This window comes from Carassius auratus, unplaced genomic scaffold (assembly GCF_003368295.1).
Source record: "Carassius auratus strain Wakin unplaced genomic scaffold, ASM336829v1 scaf_tig00020109, whole genome shotgun sequence".
Classification (NCBI taxonomy): Eukaryota; Metazoa; Chordata; class Actinopteri; order Cypriniformes; family Cyprinidae; genus Carassius; species Carassius auratus.
Window position 1 is genome coordinate 93,040 of NW_020525006.1, and position 18,951 is coordinate 111,990.

At 36.4% G+C, this 18,951-nt stretch overlaps 1 protein-coding gene across 7 annotated transcripts in view; it reads left to right on the forward strand.

Annotated features, from left to right (window-relative positions):
* cacna1ea (calcium channel, voltage-dependent, R type, alpha 1E subunit a) overlaps window positions 1-12,534 on the forward strand; it is a 100,845-nt gene extending 88,311 nt beyond the window's left edge. For 3 of the 7 annotated variants that reach the window (XM_026248973.1, XM_026248977.1, XM_026248974.1), the window contains 14 exons: window positions 252-317; window positions 468-559; window positions 736-904; window positions 1,207-1,334; window positions 3,135-3,231; window positions 3,954-4,059; window positions 4,155-4,262; window positions 4,475-4,575; window positions 4,821-4,918; window positions 5,325-5,448; window positions 7,857-7,985; window positions 8,628-8,772; window positions 9,496-9,671; window positions 10,044-12,534. In XM_026248973.1, the coding sequence (XP_026104758.1) occupies window positions 252-317; window positions 468-559; window positions 736-904; window positions 1,207-1,334; window positions 3,135-3,231; window positions 3,954-4,059; window positions 4,155-4,262; window positions 4,475-4,575; window positions 4,821-4,918; window positions 5,325-5,448; window positions 7,857-7,985; window positions 8,628-8,772; window positions 9,496-9,671; window positions 10,044-10,535 (2,031 nt within the window). In that variant the 3' untranslated portion in view covers window positions 10,536-12,534. Of the gene's footprint in view, window positions 1-251; window positions 318-467; window positions 560-735; window positions 905-1,206; window positions 1,335-1,828; window positions 1,926-3,134; window positions 3,232-3,953; window positions 4,060-4,154; window positions 4,263-4,474; window positions 4,576-4,820; window positions 4,919-5,324; window positions 5,449-7,856; window positions 7,986-8,627; window positions 8,773-9,495; window positions 9,672-10,043 lie in introns of all 7 variants that reach the window. The other 4 variants (XM_026248975.1, XM_026248979.1, XM_026248978.1 and 1 more) reach the window with 3 other exon arrangements.
* Window positions 12,535-18,951: the final 6,417 nt, after the last annotated feature.

Sequence of the window (18,951 nt, forward strand, 5' to 3'; positions counted from 1 at the left end):
CTTTGTACTTTTGTTCTTGCTATTCAGTAACTACCAGCAATTATGTAATTGTAATATCTGCATATTATTGAATAATGATCGGTCTTCATCAAGCATCTGGGTAACATAGTTTATTAATGGAAAGAGAACCATTCCATCTATGTTTCAAACTGTATTTAATTATTTATTTATTTATTTTTTCATTAGGAAATGTAAATATAATAACATATTAATTTTTGAGTTTAGTACTTAACATGAGATTTGTCTTGCAGGCTCTTCCATATGTCTGTCTGCTAATCGCCATGCTGTTTTTCATCTATGCCATCATTGGCATGCAGGTAAAGGTTTTCTTGGTCCCCAGACTGTCTGTTTCCATCTTTCTTCTCTCTGTATCTTCCTTTGTTTCTTTGCCACTATTTATATTACTGTACCTCGATAAGCCTGGAAATTTAACAGACACCTTTTATGTGTTTGTAATTTCATTAAAGGTATTTGGCAACATCAAGCTAAATCCAAAAAGCCAAATCAACGAACACAATAACTTTAGGTCATTTTTTGGTGCTCTTATGCTGTTGTTTAGGTAAGATTATCTTCTTTGTTTGTTGTAAAACAAAAAACAAAACAAAAACGGATGCAACATGTTATGGTGTCAATTATTTTACTAATAAAGCAATCCACCCTTTGGACATTAATAAATGTGACTTAATTTATGATATACATATATATGTGTGTGTGTGTGTGTGTGTGTCTGTTTAGGAGTGCAACAGGTGAGTCATGGCAAGAAATCATGTTATCATGTTTAGGAGAGAAGGACTGTGAAAAAGACGAATCACTCAACAACTCAACGACAACTGAGAAAAAAGATTGTGGTACAGAATTTGCATACTTCTACTTTGTCTCCTTCATCTTCTTCAGTTCTTTTCTGGTGAGAGTAAATTCATTTTAATGACACAAATACATAGCATTACAAACCTCTACATTAAAAAACCCACACACTTAAGATCTATTCACACCAAATTCATTTTTGGCACATAGAATATATATGGCAAGATTTTAAAATGGAAAATAAAAACACAGAAAAAAAACATAATAATAATAATAAAATGCAACTTGTAATTGAAAATATGAATATGCGCCACTGCTTAACAGTCTCATCCTCACTCAATACCTTTCTGCTTTTCTATCTGTTTCTCTGTCTCTATTTTCACATCTCTAATTCTCTTTCAGATGCTAAATCTGTTTGTGGCCGTGATCATGGATAATTTTGAGTACCTGACACGTGATTCGTCCATTCTGGGTCCTCACCACTTGGATGAGTTTGTACGGATCTGGGGAGAGTATGACCGTGCAGCATGGTGAGAGATTCCATGGGCCTTTCAGTTGATCACATGCAAATGCAATACAAACACATACTGTAATTTGCTAGATTCATATTTTCTTGCATATGCTATTTCTTTCTTTACTCTTATTTGAAACCTTGCAGGATTACTTAAAGGGGTCGTATCGTGATGAATATTTCTTTTTTACTTTTTTTTTTCCTCTTGTTTGGTCTTTTGAGATTAAAAAGTTAATTACACTAAGAAAGCAAACTGTTGCTGAATTCAGACCTCATTTAATGACACTAAGCTGCAGAAAATGGTCATTTGACCACTAACTTTCAAAATTAAAGCAGCAAAATGACAACAATTTGATTCTAAGACTCAGAGAAAGGATGTAAAACAAAAAAAAAAACTTCACTAATGTATGGTATGAACCCTTTAAAGTGTGTTTCATGAAAAATAACCACTCCCACTGCATGTATCTTGAAGTTGTCTAATTTACTGTTAATGGAAAGTATTTCCTTCTCCAGTGGAAAACTACACTATAAGGAGATGTACAAAGTAGTACGCACAATATCACCTCCTCTGGGCTTTGGAAAGAATTGCCCCTACAGGGTGGCGTGCAAGGTTTGGCTCACCCATGAAAAAACTTCCCTTCTGCCTCTCTCCTCCTCTCCTTTTGTCATTCCCCACAGCTTCACTAGCTAACACCCCTCACCCCCTCTTGTTCCTGTGATCTACTCTAGTACTTTCCACCAGGTCAAAGACTGGCAGAGACAAGAGCTCAGTGCACAGAGAGACAGCTCATCCCTTTGGCCCGTGTCCCGCTCCTGAAGTGTGAATAACTGCTGCAGTTAATGACACTAAGAGCCATCCATCAGTGAACTCCATTAGATAATATCTAACACTGCCAATGGATGTTAAGTGGGGATTCAGTCTCTCTGTGTCTGAATTGGATTTGGGGCTTTTATTGAACATTATTCCATAAATGTGGGTTTTAGGTTAGAGGAGACTCCTCATGGTGAACACGTGGCAGATCTTCATGTTCGCCATTGCCTCACCTGTTTATAAATCAAAAGAACATTGTGCTAATTTCTTCCCTGACCTACCATGGTGGCAGAAATTAGTTTAATATTTTTAAAGGGGAAATATTTGCTACTTGGAAGTTTTTACCTTATGAGGGCATACTTTTTATAAATAATTATTCATATTAAAAACATGTTACCGATTTATATTTTGAATTAGAATTATATAATTAAATATTATATTTAATACACATTATATAAAAATATTATATTTAATCACAGTTCTGTTTGCCTGTATTTTTATGTTTTTTTTAATCTATGCATTTATATTATATACACACATATACATATATATATATTTTTTTTTTGCTTCCACAAAATTGAACTTTGCTGCCATTTGTTCATTTCTGGCTCTGAGCACAATGCCCCTCGTGGGTTAATGTATTTTAATAGCATTGCTTTCTTTTCAATACAACCAGTCAAATCCTCAGATCCACCTGCTTGACTCATCAGATCTTTGGCTGTTTTAATATTTTCTCTCCTTTAGCCTCTTCTATGCCAGCATTGCATAGAAAGACCTCCACCTGACCTCAACTCTATGTTTAATCTGTTTCCCTTTTTTACAGTTTTTATTTTAAGTATGAAACACATTAAAATAACCTTCCCTTTCCTCTCTCTTCCTTCGTCTTCAATCTGTTTCCTTTTTCCTCTACGCTAATCTTCCTCTCCTCCCTCGTTCCGTGGAAATGCCCAATTCTTCCTCCTCCTCCTCTTCTTCATCACATTGCCCCTGGTGACTGCCCCCTCCTAGTGGTCGTATTCATTACACTGATATGTACGAGATGCTGACCTGCATGTCGCCACCGCTTGGCCTGGGCAAGAAATGCCCCTCCAAAGTGGCGTATAAGGTAGTCTGCAGTATTATGATTTGAATGAAGTCTGCTTGTTTTCAAGAGGCTCAAGCTCAAGGCTGTAGTTAAAGTGTCCCGAAGATGTATTTGGACACTTAAGTCAAACTTTAAACAATGTGAATACTGTATCTATGCATTATGTAAAAGCATATTGAACCAAGTGAGCATGATTTGTGAAACACAAGTTAGCTAAACGTTTGCACTTGGTTGTTTTCTATCTAGTTCCATTTTGAGTAACTTAAGTGTTTTAGGGCCACCTTATGTCAAATAATTGCAATACATATATCTATATTATTATTTGTAGAAGATCAGTGATTTTATTCTTTGTCATTGTCTCTTAATCATCCTACTGTAAAGTCCCTGTATATCCACCAATTATACTTTATTTGAATATGTCACCTTAGCATCCTCAAAAGGCTGTCATTATCCTAATATTTAGTCCAGTGTTAAAAAAAAATTGCAAAGGGCATATTCATAAAGTGGGATCCTTTTCCAATTTCTGTGCATAAATCTCTGCTCTGTCTCCATCCAGTATATGTGTTTCAACTGTGTGCATGAATGTGTGATGTTGTGACGTCTTCTTGGTATTAACTGTAAAAATTTAAGGACAACTAAACGTAGATGACTATTAGATTGCTATTTTAAAAACATGCTCACTCCTTAGCTTTGCAGTCCTTGTATTTAATGTGTCTTTTGTCCTCATGGTGACTTTCTCTCAGCGGTTGGTTCTGATGAACATGCCAGTGGATGAGGACATGTCCGTCCACTTCACCTCCACTCTTATGGCCCTGATACGCACTGCACTGGACATTAAAATCGCTCAAGGTTGGCACCACGGATAATATTCAGTTTTGTAAAAAATCAAACTTCCTCTGATTTTCCTTTACAATAATATTAGTTAAATGGTCTTTTTGTAACAGGGGGTGAGGACAGGGGTCAGATGGACATAGAATTGCAGAAGGAAATCAGTGTCATCTGGCCAAACCTCTCCCAGAAATCTCTTGATCTGCTAGTACCCATACATAAAGGTGAGCGATCTGAATGAGATTTTTTTTTCTTACTGTTCTGATAGTGTATTATTAAAATGTTTCTAGTATAATTAAACTTGGTCTTGATAGTTTTGCTTGTGGTACTATTGTTGAACACTAGGGGTGCCCACTGACTCCCTTGAAAGTGAGTGTAATTTGCAGCCGGCATAGAAATCTTAGTTTTTTCTACAACAAACAAATCTTTCTTCCAGCCAGTGATATGACCATTGGGAAGATTTATGCAGCCATGATGATCATGGACTACTACAAGCAAAACAAAGCTAAGAAGCTCCGTCAACAGCTTGAGGAACAGGTAAAGATGTCTTTTAACTCTACTAGAACTTCAGATTTAAAGACTAGTTGACTAACAACCTCACGCCTATTGAATCAGCTTGTAAATGCAACATTGCCATCTAACTGTATAGAATGCTGTTCATTTTACTGAAGACACATACCATAAAAACCTTCATATCTCAATTTGAAGTGCTAATGTCATAAAGCTGGAAAGATGTACTGTTTTTGGTTTACTTGTGCTGATCATCTAATGTTCTCTTGCAGAAACATGCACCGATGTTCCAGCGCATGGATGCATCTTCACTGCCACAGGACATTCTCTGCAGTGCCAAAGCTCTGCCATTCCTGTCAAACTGTGCAAGGTCTGCCCTGTAATTTTACCTGCTGTGTGTGTGTGTACTTATAGTACATCCACCATGTAACTGTTTGCAATGTTAAGTATCATTGATATAATAATATAGGCTTCTGTTAATATTTTTGTTGATTTTGTCATTTTTATTTGTTTATTTTTTTATATCTGTATAGTTTTTACTGAGTTTTAGTTTATGTAGTTTTAGTTGTTTCAGTACTAAATGAAAATGAGAAATGTTGCTTTGGCAACTAGCTTAAATAAATTTCAATTAATATTTATTTTAAGTAGTGACAATGTTTTAGTTTATAGGGTTAGGGTTAATAATAACCCTGATCAGTTTGTACCTTGTTTGTAGATGCATTTGTAAGGTAAGCCAACATGAGCATAATTTACAAGTTTCTCTGTTGTTTCCTCAGGAGTAGAGCTGGGTTTGTAGGACCGAGTCCCTTATCACCCCAAGACGTCTTCATGCAACCCTTTGTCCAAGACAGCATGGAAGAGAGGGATGAATACCAACACCAGTATCACCTTCAGAGTATGGTAGGAAAAACTAAACACACAAAGAAATACATCTCATCTCAGACATACTAACACAGTATGCCCTGACATGTCTTGCATGAGGTGTTTTATTCATTATTTTATATATGTGAATGAAATGCCTGACATCTACTTTATGTTTTGTGAAACAACATTCAGATTCACAATCTATTTAAAATTCTCGAACTGTATGTGAATTCGGGCTCATTCTCAATATTTAATAATTTATGAATAATTCAGGTTGGAAAACTGATGCAAACAATGACACGGTCTGAATACCACACAGCCAGACACTGTTCCGTTTTAAAAGTAGAAATAGAAAAGTAGAACAAATTTTTCAGAGTCTAATTCGAGATGTGATTTGCAAAGCACAGATTGCAATTCGCAGTGCCTAGTCAGTAAAAAATGTTTTATCCTTGTGATGTTGGTGAATTTGGTATCTTAGTTTATACAAGGAATTAAAGAAGTAGTCCCACACAAATGAAAGTAAAATTAAAAGTAGGACACGTCAGAGACTGTATATGCATATATAAGTCACTACAATTTTACTCTGGCCTGGTTTGATAGTTCGTATTTGTGTCTCTACAGTCTGTTCTATACAGTCTTTACAGAACAGAAAGGAAATCGTAAAAAAAATAAAATAATAAAATAAAACATTGGTATAAGCAGATTTTTTTGGACTCTGGGACAGTTTAATTATTAATTCAATTGTTAATTAAACTGTCCGTTGTCAGTTATGTGCTACATTTTTATTTCAACATAAAGATGAAGCTGAAGCTAAGAATCACAAAACTCCAACTTTTGATATCTCCTTCTAAAGATTTCTTGCAATGGTTTAGTAAGAGAGTAGGTTCATTTTTAAAATCTGATAGAAAGTTTACATGATTACAAAGGATTTTTTTTTTCTTTTTTTTTTTTTTTTGCTTAATATTTTTATGAAGTGACAGTGACCGTGTGATTGATACGGTCCACATTTTAACTTCTATTTACACTGTGTAAATGACTGAATAGTCACTCGGAAGCCCTTTTCCACCACCTGAGAGAAAGAGAAGTCATCCTTTGGTAAATAATAATTATGAGATTATTATTTATTATTAGCATGATTTTTGTTTTCTTATGTTGCGGAAATTGGTTTCCATAGAGGCACTCAGAAACAGGCCTTCTGATTGGATTGATATCAAATCTATCAGGAAGTCATCTGCATGTACATCCCCTCCCTGATTCACAATCATCCATGATGCTTCTACTTTTCCTCATGCATTTTCTTTTCACATTTGCAGCTTTATTGCCATTTCTGTATCATTTGCGTTGTTGCCTTGTAAAGGGAGAAATTTCAGAGAGCTGCTTTTAAAGTTTGGAAGGGTGTATAGATGTGGTTTCTCAAGGTTAGACTGCTATAGGTCCAGATGACTTCCAGCACTTCTATAACCAGTGAACAGTTATACACAAGCTTAGATATCTTTCTGTGATCTTGTTTGTACTCTTATTTTCTACCCCTCCTGGTTGCTTTTTCTTTGCCTCTCTGCTCTGAACTGTAATATAACACTAGATACCTTAAGGGTTTTTTAAGTTGGTTTATGTTTGAAACTCTTTTTGTGCTAGAGCCCTTGTGTGTATGCCCAATATGTTTGGCTTCTGCTTTGAAAATGTCTACACCCCCTTTGAGTTGCTTTTGCATATCTGCTCTATGTTGTGCTTATGATGCTTCACTCTTGTCACTTTACTATTTCTCTATGACATTTTTGGGTATAAATGCATGCTTTTCTTAACTTTAAATAAATACCTGCTCCTAAAAAAGGAGTATAACATTTGTCAGGTTATTTTGACTTTAGTACATAACCTTGCATTTCTATTCTGTGTCCACTCCTAACAATGACACACTTGGTGCGATTATATTGAAGGCCCATTCACACCAAGAACAACAAGGATAACTATGACTATAAAGTTCTAAAAATCATTCTAAATTTAGGAGAATAGCAGACTTCACACCACAGTTATAACAATAATGATACATGGAAAACAAAATCGTTGTGATCAGGATCAGAATTATTTTTTATAGCTGATAAATGGTAAAACACTAGCAGCTGATCAGTCTTCATGCCAATTTAAAGAGCTTGCACATTTAAAATAGCAGAAGATCTTGCAGAGAAGCTATACACAGCAAACAGGGTAACATGAAAACATAATATTATCTCAGGTATCCAAGCAGGTGCACAGAACATTATCTTAACGTTTGGTGGTGTGGATGCAAATATAGTTTTGTTAAATATTGTATAAATCGTTATAGATATTGTAATCGCTCTTGGTGTGAATGGGATTTTACAGCTGCAAAGTGTAATTTACATTTCTTTTTTAAGTAAGGACTGAATGTCTCTCCCTCCTCCCCATTTTTTCTCTTTCTAACTGCATAGGTGCCAGAGTACAAAGAATTGAACAGTTTGCTGTACCCCACTAGCATGCAGGCCGATCCTCTGCAAGTGCCAGGGAGAGGCGTCTCTATCCGAGCCTCTTCCATGCCTCGCCTGGCAGTAGAGCCACAGGTACTACCTGTGTTAGCCTAGCCTAGCGATAACTAGATGCTCTGTCTAAATCTGCTCTGTGGTTAGCATTAGCATTGGTGTTGATTCCAAAGAAGGAATGGAAACTGAGTAGAAAGGTGTAGTTTGTGATTTGGTGGCAATGTAATGTCTAACCCTGCTGGAAAATCAAACTAAAAGCATCTTCTGAATCGTTTTGGTAATGTGTTTATGTAGCGATATCTCTGAAAATAGTAGTATGCAATCACAGTGTTTAAAATATGAATAATGGCAATATTCTAGTCTGTGTAGGTGTCTATATATGATTATGTAAAAAAATATATGTATATTTTAATAAATATAAAAGTAATATAAATATTGATATCCAGCAGGGAATGTAAGGAGGTTGTGGTTGCCTTTGCTAGAGCTCAGTTCAGAATTTTTATATATATATATATATATATATATATATATATATATATAGAAACTCATTTCATTTGCATTTTTTAGTGCAATGTCACTTTGTACGGTTTCAAAGATAGAGTGTGCCAATCTTACAGCATAACATTAATTTGTTTTTGTGTTCTGTTTGTTGATGTGTGCTCTTGGGTTTGTCTGCGTCTTTTGTTTGTTCTCTTTGTCTTTTTGTGTTTTGTGGATGTATAGCAGGTGTCTTCAGAGAGTAAACTGATAAAGCGCTCATTCTCCACGATCGGTGATCAGTGTGTGAATGGTGACTGGCAGGAAGAGTTCTCTCTGGAGAGGGTGAGCCCAGACCGACTGGAAAGACCCAGGCAAAGAAGCTTTAGAGGTCAGTTTCCAGTAGGGATGTCAAAAGCATAAGCTCTTTAGTAGCAAGTCAATACTAAAATCGAAAAACATAATACAAGTCTACAGCAGTGGTTTTCAAGTTCAAGTTGAGCTTTATAGTCATTCCGCTACATGTGTGCACATACAGTTGAATGAAATGTCATGCCTCACAGGACCATAGTGCTATATAAATACAAATATACAACAATTTAGTAAAACAGTATAAACCTATACACAACTAACCTACTGACAGATTTTGACTATATATATAAATCTTTACCTATACATAGACTGAAAAAGAAAAATATATAGACTATTTAGATTATTTGTAGTGCATGAGCATGTAAACACACATATAACTGAGTCTTTTGTGAGATTATGTACATACTGCAGTGTTTGTGAAAAGTGTAGTGCTCATAGAGGAGAATTGCACAAAAATGATTTGAATTGCAGGAAAAAAGAATGTTTCAGACAGAATGTTTCTATCCTGTCCTTTGGGGTCTCTCCCTTATTTAACACACTTGATTCAGATCATCAGCTCATCAAGTGGATGCTCCATAATTAAAGATAGACATACAACATGTGCAGAGGAGTGGGACCCCAGGACTAGGATTGATATCGGATTGATATATGTTTATGAAGATGCCCAGGCCTTGGCCACATTTGTGTGTGTGTGTTTTGTCTGCGCTTGTCTTAACATGTGCTTATGTTTGTGCATGTGCAGCTGTCAGGTCAAACCTGCGGGAGCCAGTGGACAAAGAGAGAGGACGGTCTAAAGAGCGAAGACACCTGCTGTCTCCAGACGTGTCTCGCTGCAACTCAGAGGAAAGGAGTCGGTCCCAGGAGAGACGCCACTCTCGATCGCCAAGTGAGGGCAGGAAACACACGACCCTCAGACAGGTGAGGAGACAAACACATGTGCATGACATGTCTCAGACCTGCCAGAACATTTAGTCTTTTTTATTATTATTGCTAAAATGAAATTGTGAAAGTAAAACATGTTGCAAAAGATTTCTATTTCAAATAAATGCAGTTCTTTTGAACTTCCTATAAAACAATTCTGAAATGCATCATGGTTTCCACAAAAAATATTAAGAAGCACAACTTTGTTTTAACAAATGTTTTAACTTTTGAACATTAATGTACATTGAAGTGTACATACCATCTACTTAAGCATTTTTTTCCCTTCCATCACCTCATTGTTTTCTCATTCTCTCTCTCTCCCTCTTTATTAACCCACAATCATTTCCCCATCTCTTATTATGTCTATAGGGAAATGGTTCAGGCAGCCCAATTCCACCCACTTCTGATTCAGGGACGCCCCGAGGGCGCCGTCAACTCCCACAGACACCTTCTCGGCCTCGGCCCCACATCTCCTACTCTCCGTTAGTGTGCCGTGCCCATCAGACACAAGGAGAGGCACGGTCACGGGCACTGCCCACAGAGGAAGAGAAGGGTCCAACCAGGACCAGGCAGGGCACTGCCATGGCCCACTCTACCCCTCAACGCTACATCTCGGAGCAATACCTGTCACTGCAGGAGGATGTTAACACTCCAGACTCAAGTGGTGTAGAGGACACTCTCACTTTTGAGGCGGCCATGGCCACCAGTCTGGGATGCTCCAACACCATCAGCTCTGCTCCACAACTACGTCACACCTGGCAGGTGCCTAACGGACATTTCCGTAAACGACTAGCACAAGCCGCATCGGGGACATCAGGCTGTGAGCTTCTCAGTGACACTGATGAGGATGACCGGTGTTAGACTGACGTTTGAGTTGACGCCTCTAAACTTTGTGCCTCAATCTACGGAATAAATAGTACTGTGTGTTTATTTGTGCGTTTGTGAATGTGGAGTCTTATCAGAGATGTGTGATCATCTCAGAAGAACCAAACTAAAGATCTGAAGATCACAAACTGCTCGTGAGGAAAGGACAGCAGTCAACAGTCCTAGCATGAGCACACTGAGGTTGAAGATCGGGTCTGTGCCCTTACGCTTTCTCTGAACCCACCCACAGATGAAGTGCTGGCTAATGCAAATGCATCCAACGCATCATCAGGATTTAGGTCTTGCCTGAACGCACTCTGGTTTCTAAAAAGAAAATCTGTATACTGATAAGGACATTGTGTTCAGACAAATTGTTTACATGGTCCCTTACTGGCATGGTATACATGTGAAAGCCACTTGTTTTTGATTTTCAGAGGCTGATGGGCAGATAACAGATGCCTAATGGGGGATTTGACATCCTGATTGTTCTGCTGCCCGTGCCTGTGGTTTATTTAGGAGGTACACACAAGCTTATGCTCTAATACACACTCTAAGAATGAAGGAAGTGATGTTCAGTCTGTCTTTGACAAGAGGTAAATACCCCTTTAACTGCATATCGTTACAATGACTGACATTCCATGAAGGTAACAGGGATGTAAAGGGCCTGATAAATACTGCATGACGTTAATGCAATTATCCAGGTGACGTCCTGGCCTTTAACAGTGGAGTCTATATGGAGGACTCGTGTATCGTATGTAAATACTATAAATCTAATATATGTACTAAGAAGTTTCCAAGCCATGTTTTCTGCAAACAACTTTGTCTTAAAGTTCTTAAAGATATGATATTTTGTGACATGATGACCAGTCCCTGTCCTTTCTTTTTGTTATGCAAACTATTTGAGATGGTTATGGTCCACATACACCATGTTATATTTGTTTAGACTTTATCATCTTAATTCTTTTCTAGCTGATTTACCCCTTAAGAAAATATCTGAAGTCTCTCTTTGGGTGAATCTCACAAAGCCTGTCGGGGTCATTATTTCACCACAAAGCCAAGAGGAAAAGTAAGCTATTATATTTTGCAGAAAGAAAACGAAGTGTCCATTATGAAAGCAACCACTATGAATTTTTGCATTGCTACATAAAATGTTTTACTTGTGCAGTAAATACAATACAAAAATAAAATGGGTTGAGAACATTACTTAAATCAAAATGTACTTAATTGTCATAAAAATAATGTCACAATGCAAATAATCTTAATGGTACAGAAATAGGGATTCTTCCTTCCTATGCAAATTATAATTTCAAAGGAACAACAACAACAACAACAACAAAAAGGGTAAGATATGACCGTGACATGTTTTACTGTGATTTACCCCTTTAGCTCTATTAATAGAATGGGAAAGCAATTACAATGAGTGTTTGTTGCCTTCGGGTTCATTTGTAATGTTTATTGTGAATTCCCTTACATAGTTTGGCTTAGAAACTGAACGAGTCCTGTAGTTTAAACTGACCTCCTTCTTACGTGCTAGGCTTAGCAGGAAAGCTGCTCTTACAAATGCATTTGCAGGAATTCAAAATGTACGTTTCGACTGAATATGGTGAGCTGGAATTGAAACAGCTGTAGGAAATGGGTGTAGCGTGTAACATTAGTCTTTTGAGCACTGTAGCAGAAGTATGGAACCAAAGTAATTGGTCACCCAACATTTCTCCTCTCTTGATTCCACACAAACAATACAAAGAAACAAAGAAAATAAAGATAATTACACAGCATTTTTAAATTAATAAACATCTTTTTTTTAGTTTCTGTATATCCAACATCTTATTAAGTGCATTTTAAAATAAGTTGCCCCTTAAGAGAATATCTGTATCATGTGTTGTGTTGTAATTTGTTTTCTTGACATGCTCCTGAATGTGAATAGAGAGTATTTGGTATTTGTTCTTCATGCCCTGCTGGGGGTCGCTACCTTGTGAATTATATGAAATAAAAAAGATTCCCTTAGCAGCCGAGTCTCTGCTTCCTTAATCTAATGGTTCATGTTCTGTGTGTTTTGTTTTACAGTTTATACTTGATGCTATGCCATGCATGAGTGGTCAGAGATTCTGTGATCCTAGCATACTGTTTTCAGTCAGCTCTGGGGGTGTTGAAAACTATTTCTTCCCTCCTATATGGCTCTATTGGCAGTATTGCCATTATTTATAAACTGTGAGAGTCTCTATAGTGATTCAGCAGCATGTTGTTGATGATGATTTACTGCTGATGTCTATATTTGGCCTGTCCCACTTTCCTGAATGCCCAACCATCTGTTCTTCTATAAAAACAAAAAGTGAGAATGCCCACAGATGTGCTAAGTATATAGTATTAGACTTTAATTATCCTTTTAGAAACATTTCTGATGAAAAACAAGCTTTTGAGGAGATGGGTAAGTAGTTGAAGGTACTTTTTCCCCCCCGCAAACTTCAGCGCATAGGCACAACAAAAAATTAGGCTTATTTTTATTTGTGTTATTATTATTGTTGTTGTTGATTTCCACTCTCCCTTCTTAAAGTATATTTATCAATAAAAGCTTGTATGATGCGGTGACTGTTCATAGATTTGCCAGCCTTACATTTGCTAAAGACCTTTCATTTGACATGAATAATGCTGGCCTTCTGCAATAGTACACAAAAACAGCTTCGAGTCTAAACTGTTAATGACTTAACTGACCTGCTCGTGGGTGGAGAAAAACACTGAGATCAGATGAATATAATGTGCCAGGGTTTGAGAAAAGTCCACATAGACATACCATACTGACAGGTGATGCATTCTGAAGCCAAGAGCGCTATATAATGCTGAACCTGTTCCAAGCGCTACCAATCTGGCTGTTACATCAGGTCAGAATATGTGAGGGAGCTGAAGCGAGACAGACCATCTGCCATTGGTCAAAACAAATAAATTCATCAGTCAAACATTTGTCTGTATACAGGAGATGTCACATTTTCAAAAGGGACAACAATATGATCAAAATCTTTCTTTTTATCACAACAAAAGCCCTAAGATACTGGCAGTGGAAGCAGGCTACTTTCATGCTTCACAGTCTCTTTGTGTAATCATTCTTAAAAATAAAATAAATCAATCAATTTGAATGATATATATTTCTATATAGAGGTATTACATTTTAGACTGATGAAGTGCCTCTAGTGAGAGGTGTGTGTTTTTTTTACTAATCAATTACTCACTGCTGAATGTGTATGTGCATATTTATGGGTGCATAAGCCCATTTGAGTGTGTGTGTGTGTGTGTGTGTACTTGTTTTGACTATTATTCAATTCAATTCACATTTATTTAAATAGCACTTTTCATAATACACATTGTTGCAAAGCAGCTTCACAAAAGAAAATGAAAGTTTCTATATGGAAGTGATAAAAAAACTACTTGTTATTATGAAATAATATGACAATCCACTAGTGAGGACATTTTATTGGTAAAATATGTTTTTATCTACATCTAGTGTTCTGGACATGTTTCTGTGATGGGTAAATGTAGGGGTTAATATATAATTAAACTGATATAAAATCAGGGAAAGTATAAAATGTCTTCCTTAAAGGGTTAGTTCATCGAAAAATCATTGAATGTCATTCCAAATCCGTGAGACCTCTGTTTGTCTTCGGAACAGAGTTTAAGATATTTTAGATTTAGTCCGAGAGCTCTCAGTCCCTCCATTGAAGCTGTGTGTACGGTATACTGTTCATGTCCAGAAAGTTAAGAAAAACATAATCAAAGTAGTCCATGTGACATCAGAGGGTCAGTTAGAATTTTTGGAAGCATTAAAAATACATTGTGGTCCAGCAAAAACTACGACTTTATTCATCAGTCTTCTCTTTCGTGTCTGTTGTCAGAGAGTTCAAAACAAAGCAGTCTGGATATCCAGTTTGCAAACGAATCATTCAATGTAACCGGATCTTTTTGAACCAGTTCACCAAATCGAACTGAATCGTTTTAAATGGTTCGGGTCTCCAATACGTGATATTTTTTACAACAAAAAATTCTAACCGATTGTCTGATGTCACATGGACTACTTTGATTATGTTTTTCTTACCTTTCTGGACATGGACAGTAGACTGTCTTCTAACAAATAAAATGCCAATATCATACTCTTTGCTATAGCTGCCAGGTAAACAACCGAACGCAACAAAATAATTTCTTTATTTGTTTATTTACAGTTTAAACTGGAGTAAGTGGGAACTCATGATCTGTAATAAATTATATAATAGTTGATAATGATATTAAATCCTTAATAGGCCTATCTGTTAATGATAAAGGATGATTATAGGATGATAAATCTATAAAAAAACAAACATGCACATAAAAAAAATATGCATAATATCTGCCTTGATGGCATCAATCAGAAATAATGTTGTTAGTTTGGTATAGGAACATATTTTTTGAAAAAGTTATGTTTTTCTTGGCGGCCCAATTTACCTTAACCCACTCAGGTAAAATGGGCCACATGGTTTCAGCTAAAATGGGCCATCATCTGTGTCACTCACAAACACATATACACATGTGTGTAAATTTATATATATATTTACATTTAGCTGACGCTTTTATCCAAAGCGACTTACAATTACTATATATACTATATATATATATATATATATATATATATATGTCAGAGGTCGCACGCCTCTGGAGCAACTAGAGGTTAAGTGTCTTGCTCAGGGACACATTGGTGGATTTGAACCCAGGGCTCTCACACCAAAGGTGTACAAACATAAAATTCATGAGAGGTTTCATGAGAGCTGTGGTGAAGAGAATGGTACCTGTGATGACGATGGTTTAATTTGCAAAGACTGTGTTTGAAAAAAACTTTCATCACACACACACATAAATCAGTTATCAGTTATCAATTTTGAATGTGAATTTTTGTAATTTGCACATTTTGTTCTAAATATATTGTTCACACACACACACACGCATACACACCCACACACACACACACAACTGACATCAGTTCACTGATCTATGTTGTTCCAAAATTGACTTTTTTAATTGCACATTTGAATATGTGGGTTTGCACCCAAAATGTTTTTTTTTTTTTTAATGGCACATATGGATATGTTTTTTTAATGCAGTTTAAATGTTATGTGGCTGTATAAGCAGTTGTTTTGAAATTAAAATTGATGATAAATTACTATTTCCCTTTGCAGTTTGAACGGCCCATTTTACCTGAACAGCTGGCCCATTTTACCTTAAACTGCTCATGCAAAAAAAGTTGGCACAACTGATGTTTCAAAAACTGTAGGGCCTAAATAATTATATTTTATTACATAATTTCAACACAAAATTATCAAAAACAGTCATTATTAATCATAAATACACATGGAATAGGCATATATGGTATTGTATTATTGTCCCAAACGATTTACCAAAAAGTGGCCCAATTTAGCTGATATCACCCTAATCTTTTTAATGTTAATGTTTAATGTTTGTTAATGAATGTTATCATGGAGTATCCAAAGAATAAAGCAAGCAAGTAGTTGCATGCACTGCAGTCTTTATACATCATCATATTTGCTTCAAATATGTTTTTGTGTTTTTCCATTATGGAGATGTATAATGAATCAGTCAACCTCAGTGTAATAACTTTATGAGCAGATCAATTCTGATCACTGTTGTCTGGAAATTTTTTAGAGTTTCATTTTAAAAACAGACAGACATATACAAGGGGACATATTAAACATGGGTTGATTTTAGGATTTATGTACATCATCGATATTGTGAACAATATTGCTTCTGTTCAATCTTATTTCAAGGAAGAAGATGTGGCAAAAAGAGTAAATGTTGCCGTCTCTGGTTCTGAGTCTGTTGCCATGGTGGATATAAAAGACCAAAATAAAAAGGTGAAGTCTGACACATGAATGGCCTGAAGCCTCTAGTTTTGACCAAGTGAAGGCAGGCGGAGGTGGGATATACAAGAAATAGCCCTTCATTTCCTCTCTCACGGTCCAGCCCACCAAAACAACTCAACCATTTATTTTTCCAGAGAACACAAGCATGCTTGACCCTGAACACAAGCCTGAACCTCAGACCATGAGCTTGAGAAATATCGATTGTACAGCAGGTACTTACATTTCACAGTCTAAAGAGTCTTCCAAGATGAGCACTGAAGTCAAATCAGAGGTCAAAGGTCAGACCAAAAAGCAGCCCTTTCAGACACTACAGTCATCTGTCTCAACTCTGAAGAACAGTACAGAATTGTATACCATTTCGTTGAAAGCCAGTGGACATATCAAATGTATATCGAACTGATATTTTAGATAGAGTCTATGACACGTCACGGACAAAAACTGTTAAGGATTCAATCACAGAGCCAAGTGGTTCACCTCGAAACCTGACCAGCGTTACCATGGAAACCAGCACCGGCAGCGCCTCAGTCAATAAAGTCAGAGGAGAAGAATAAAGAAATCACAGCGACTAGTCGACCCACGACACTGATGGAAAAGCAAGCCAAAGAAGTTGCTCAGCAAATGCCTTTTCATCATCCTGGAAGTCCCAATGCTGAAAGACAAGAAGCTAGTACTGCACTGAGAGAGAGAGAGAGAGAGAGAGAGAACAAGAACAGATTAAAGATACAGATTGCGACTCCACAAATTAGACAGGATGATTTCAGTTATAGAAGTGAGCAAACGCCCCCGTGATTGAAGAATCAGAGACTGATGATTGTTATTCAGGAGATATTGCTGCCAGTCCAGTTCGTCCTACCACTGCCAAATACAACAACAGAGACCCACTGGAAGTCAAAAATCTGAATTAATCTTTTTAAGTGTTTTGAAATTCCATAGTATTTTATCCTACCCAAAATTAATTTCTATGTAAGCTATTTGCATAGTATATTCCACAAAATGTGAGCTGTGAGCAAAATATTGAATTGAATTATAATTTATGATAATTGTTTAGTTTTTTTTTTTTTTTTTTTTTTTTGCTATTTTAGGGCAATCATTTCTTACAGGGGAAGGTAAAAACAGACAAGGCTTCTCTCTTAAGCCCTAAGAAATGCAGATGTATAATATGAAAATAATGTCTAATTTGGGACTCTTGTTTACTCAGCCAATCAGGTGCATGGAAACAGAGAAGGAGGTTTAATACGCACTGCACCAAGGGTAATAAACTCACTTATCTCTCTAATAATGTATTACTATTCCATTTTCTTTGTATTGATGTTTGTTACTGAAAATGAAAGGCTTTATCATCTATTGAAATTGCCAATGGTGTTTATAACTCTCTGCCAGGTATACTAATATATTGACAACTTCTGTGTTGCAGTGTTTCATTGAAGGTTAAAGAAAATCATTACAGATATAAAGAATTCATTCATATATTAACCTTGAATACAGCATATTAATATAGCTAGATGGTCGTTTTGAAGAAAAATCCTCTTCTCTGTTTTCTAATACTGCGATTCTCACCCACATGGTCATCTCAGGCCCATTGCTAGCCTTTATAGGAAATTGAGTTTGCGGAGGCATTATTCAATTAAGTGTGGAGAAGAGGAGAAGGAGGGTCATTTACCTTCAGTGAATGGAGCTTATGAACAAGAACCGAGTCGCTGTATGACACTGAGAGAGAAATATCATCCTGAAAAGAGGAACAGGATTACAGGAATTATTGAATAATACCAGTGCTAGAGAGAGAGGGGGTGGGGGTGGGGCAGTACTGACACCAAGTACCTTTTTTTAACAATTTTGGTGTATTTACTGCATTTCTTGTACATTAAACTGTCAACCTGTTTATTTCATGGATCTTTGTTATGCAAATTCTAAAATGCTTAAGCAATGTTACATTACATTACTGTTAACTTACACTACTGACATGGAAAAGAGAGATTGAGCGGCAGTGAAGCAACATTAGCTGAACACCTGCGCCTCCCTGTGGTTACAGAGGGACGGTACATAACTGTTGTCAGATAGATAGATAGATAGATAGATAGATAGATAGATAGATAGATAGATAGATAGATAGATAGATAGATAGATAGATAGATAGATAGATAGATAGATAGATAGATAGATAGATAGATAGATAGATAGATAGATAGAGACAAAGTATGTATTAACCATTAATTATCTGTTCTACCATTTATTCTATAAAACAAAAAAGTAAATAGCTGATTCTGTGAATCGTTGCAATTGAAATGCTGCCTACATCCTTACTGTCCTAGAAAACACTGTATGGTTCTAATTTAGATGTTTCATTTTGCTTACAGAAAAATAAATTATACAAAAACTAGTGTCATTGTGGCCCATGAGTTGGTCTATTTGACCCCTAATAAGAGTTTTATCTGAGTTGCATCAGTACCCTGCAGATTTAAAATATTTTTTATTTTTTATTTTTTTTTTTTTAGCGAGTGAAGGGATTACCAGGAGCTTTG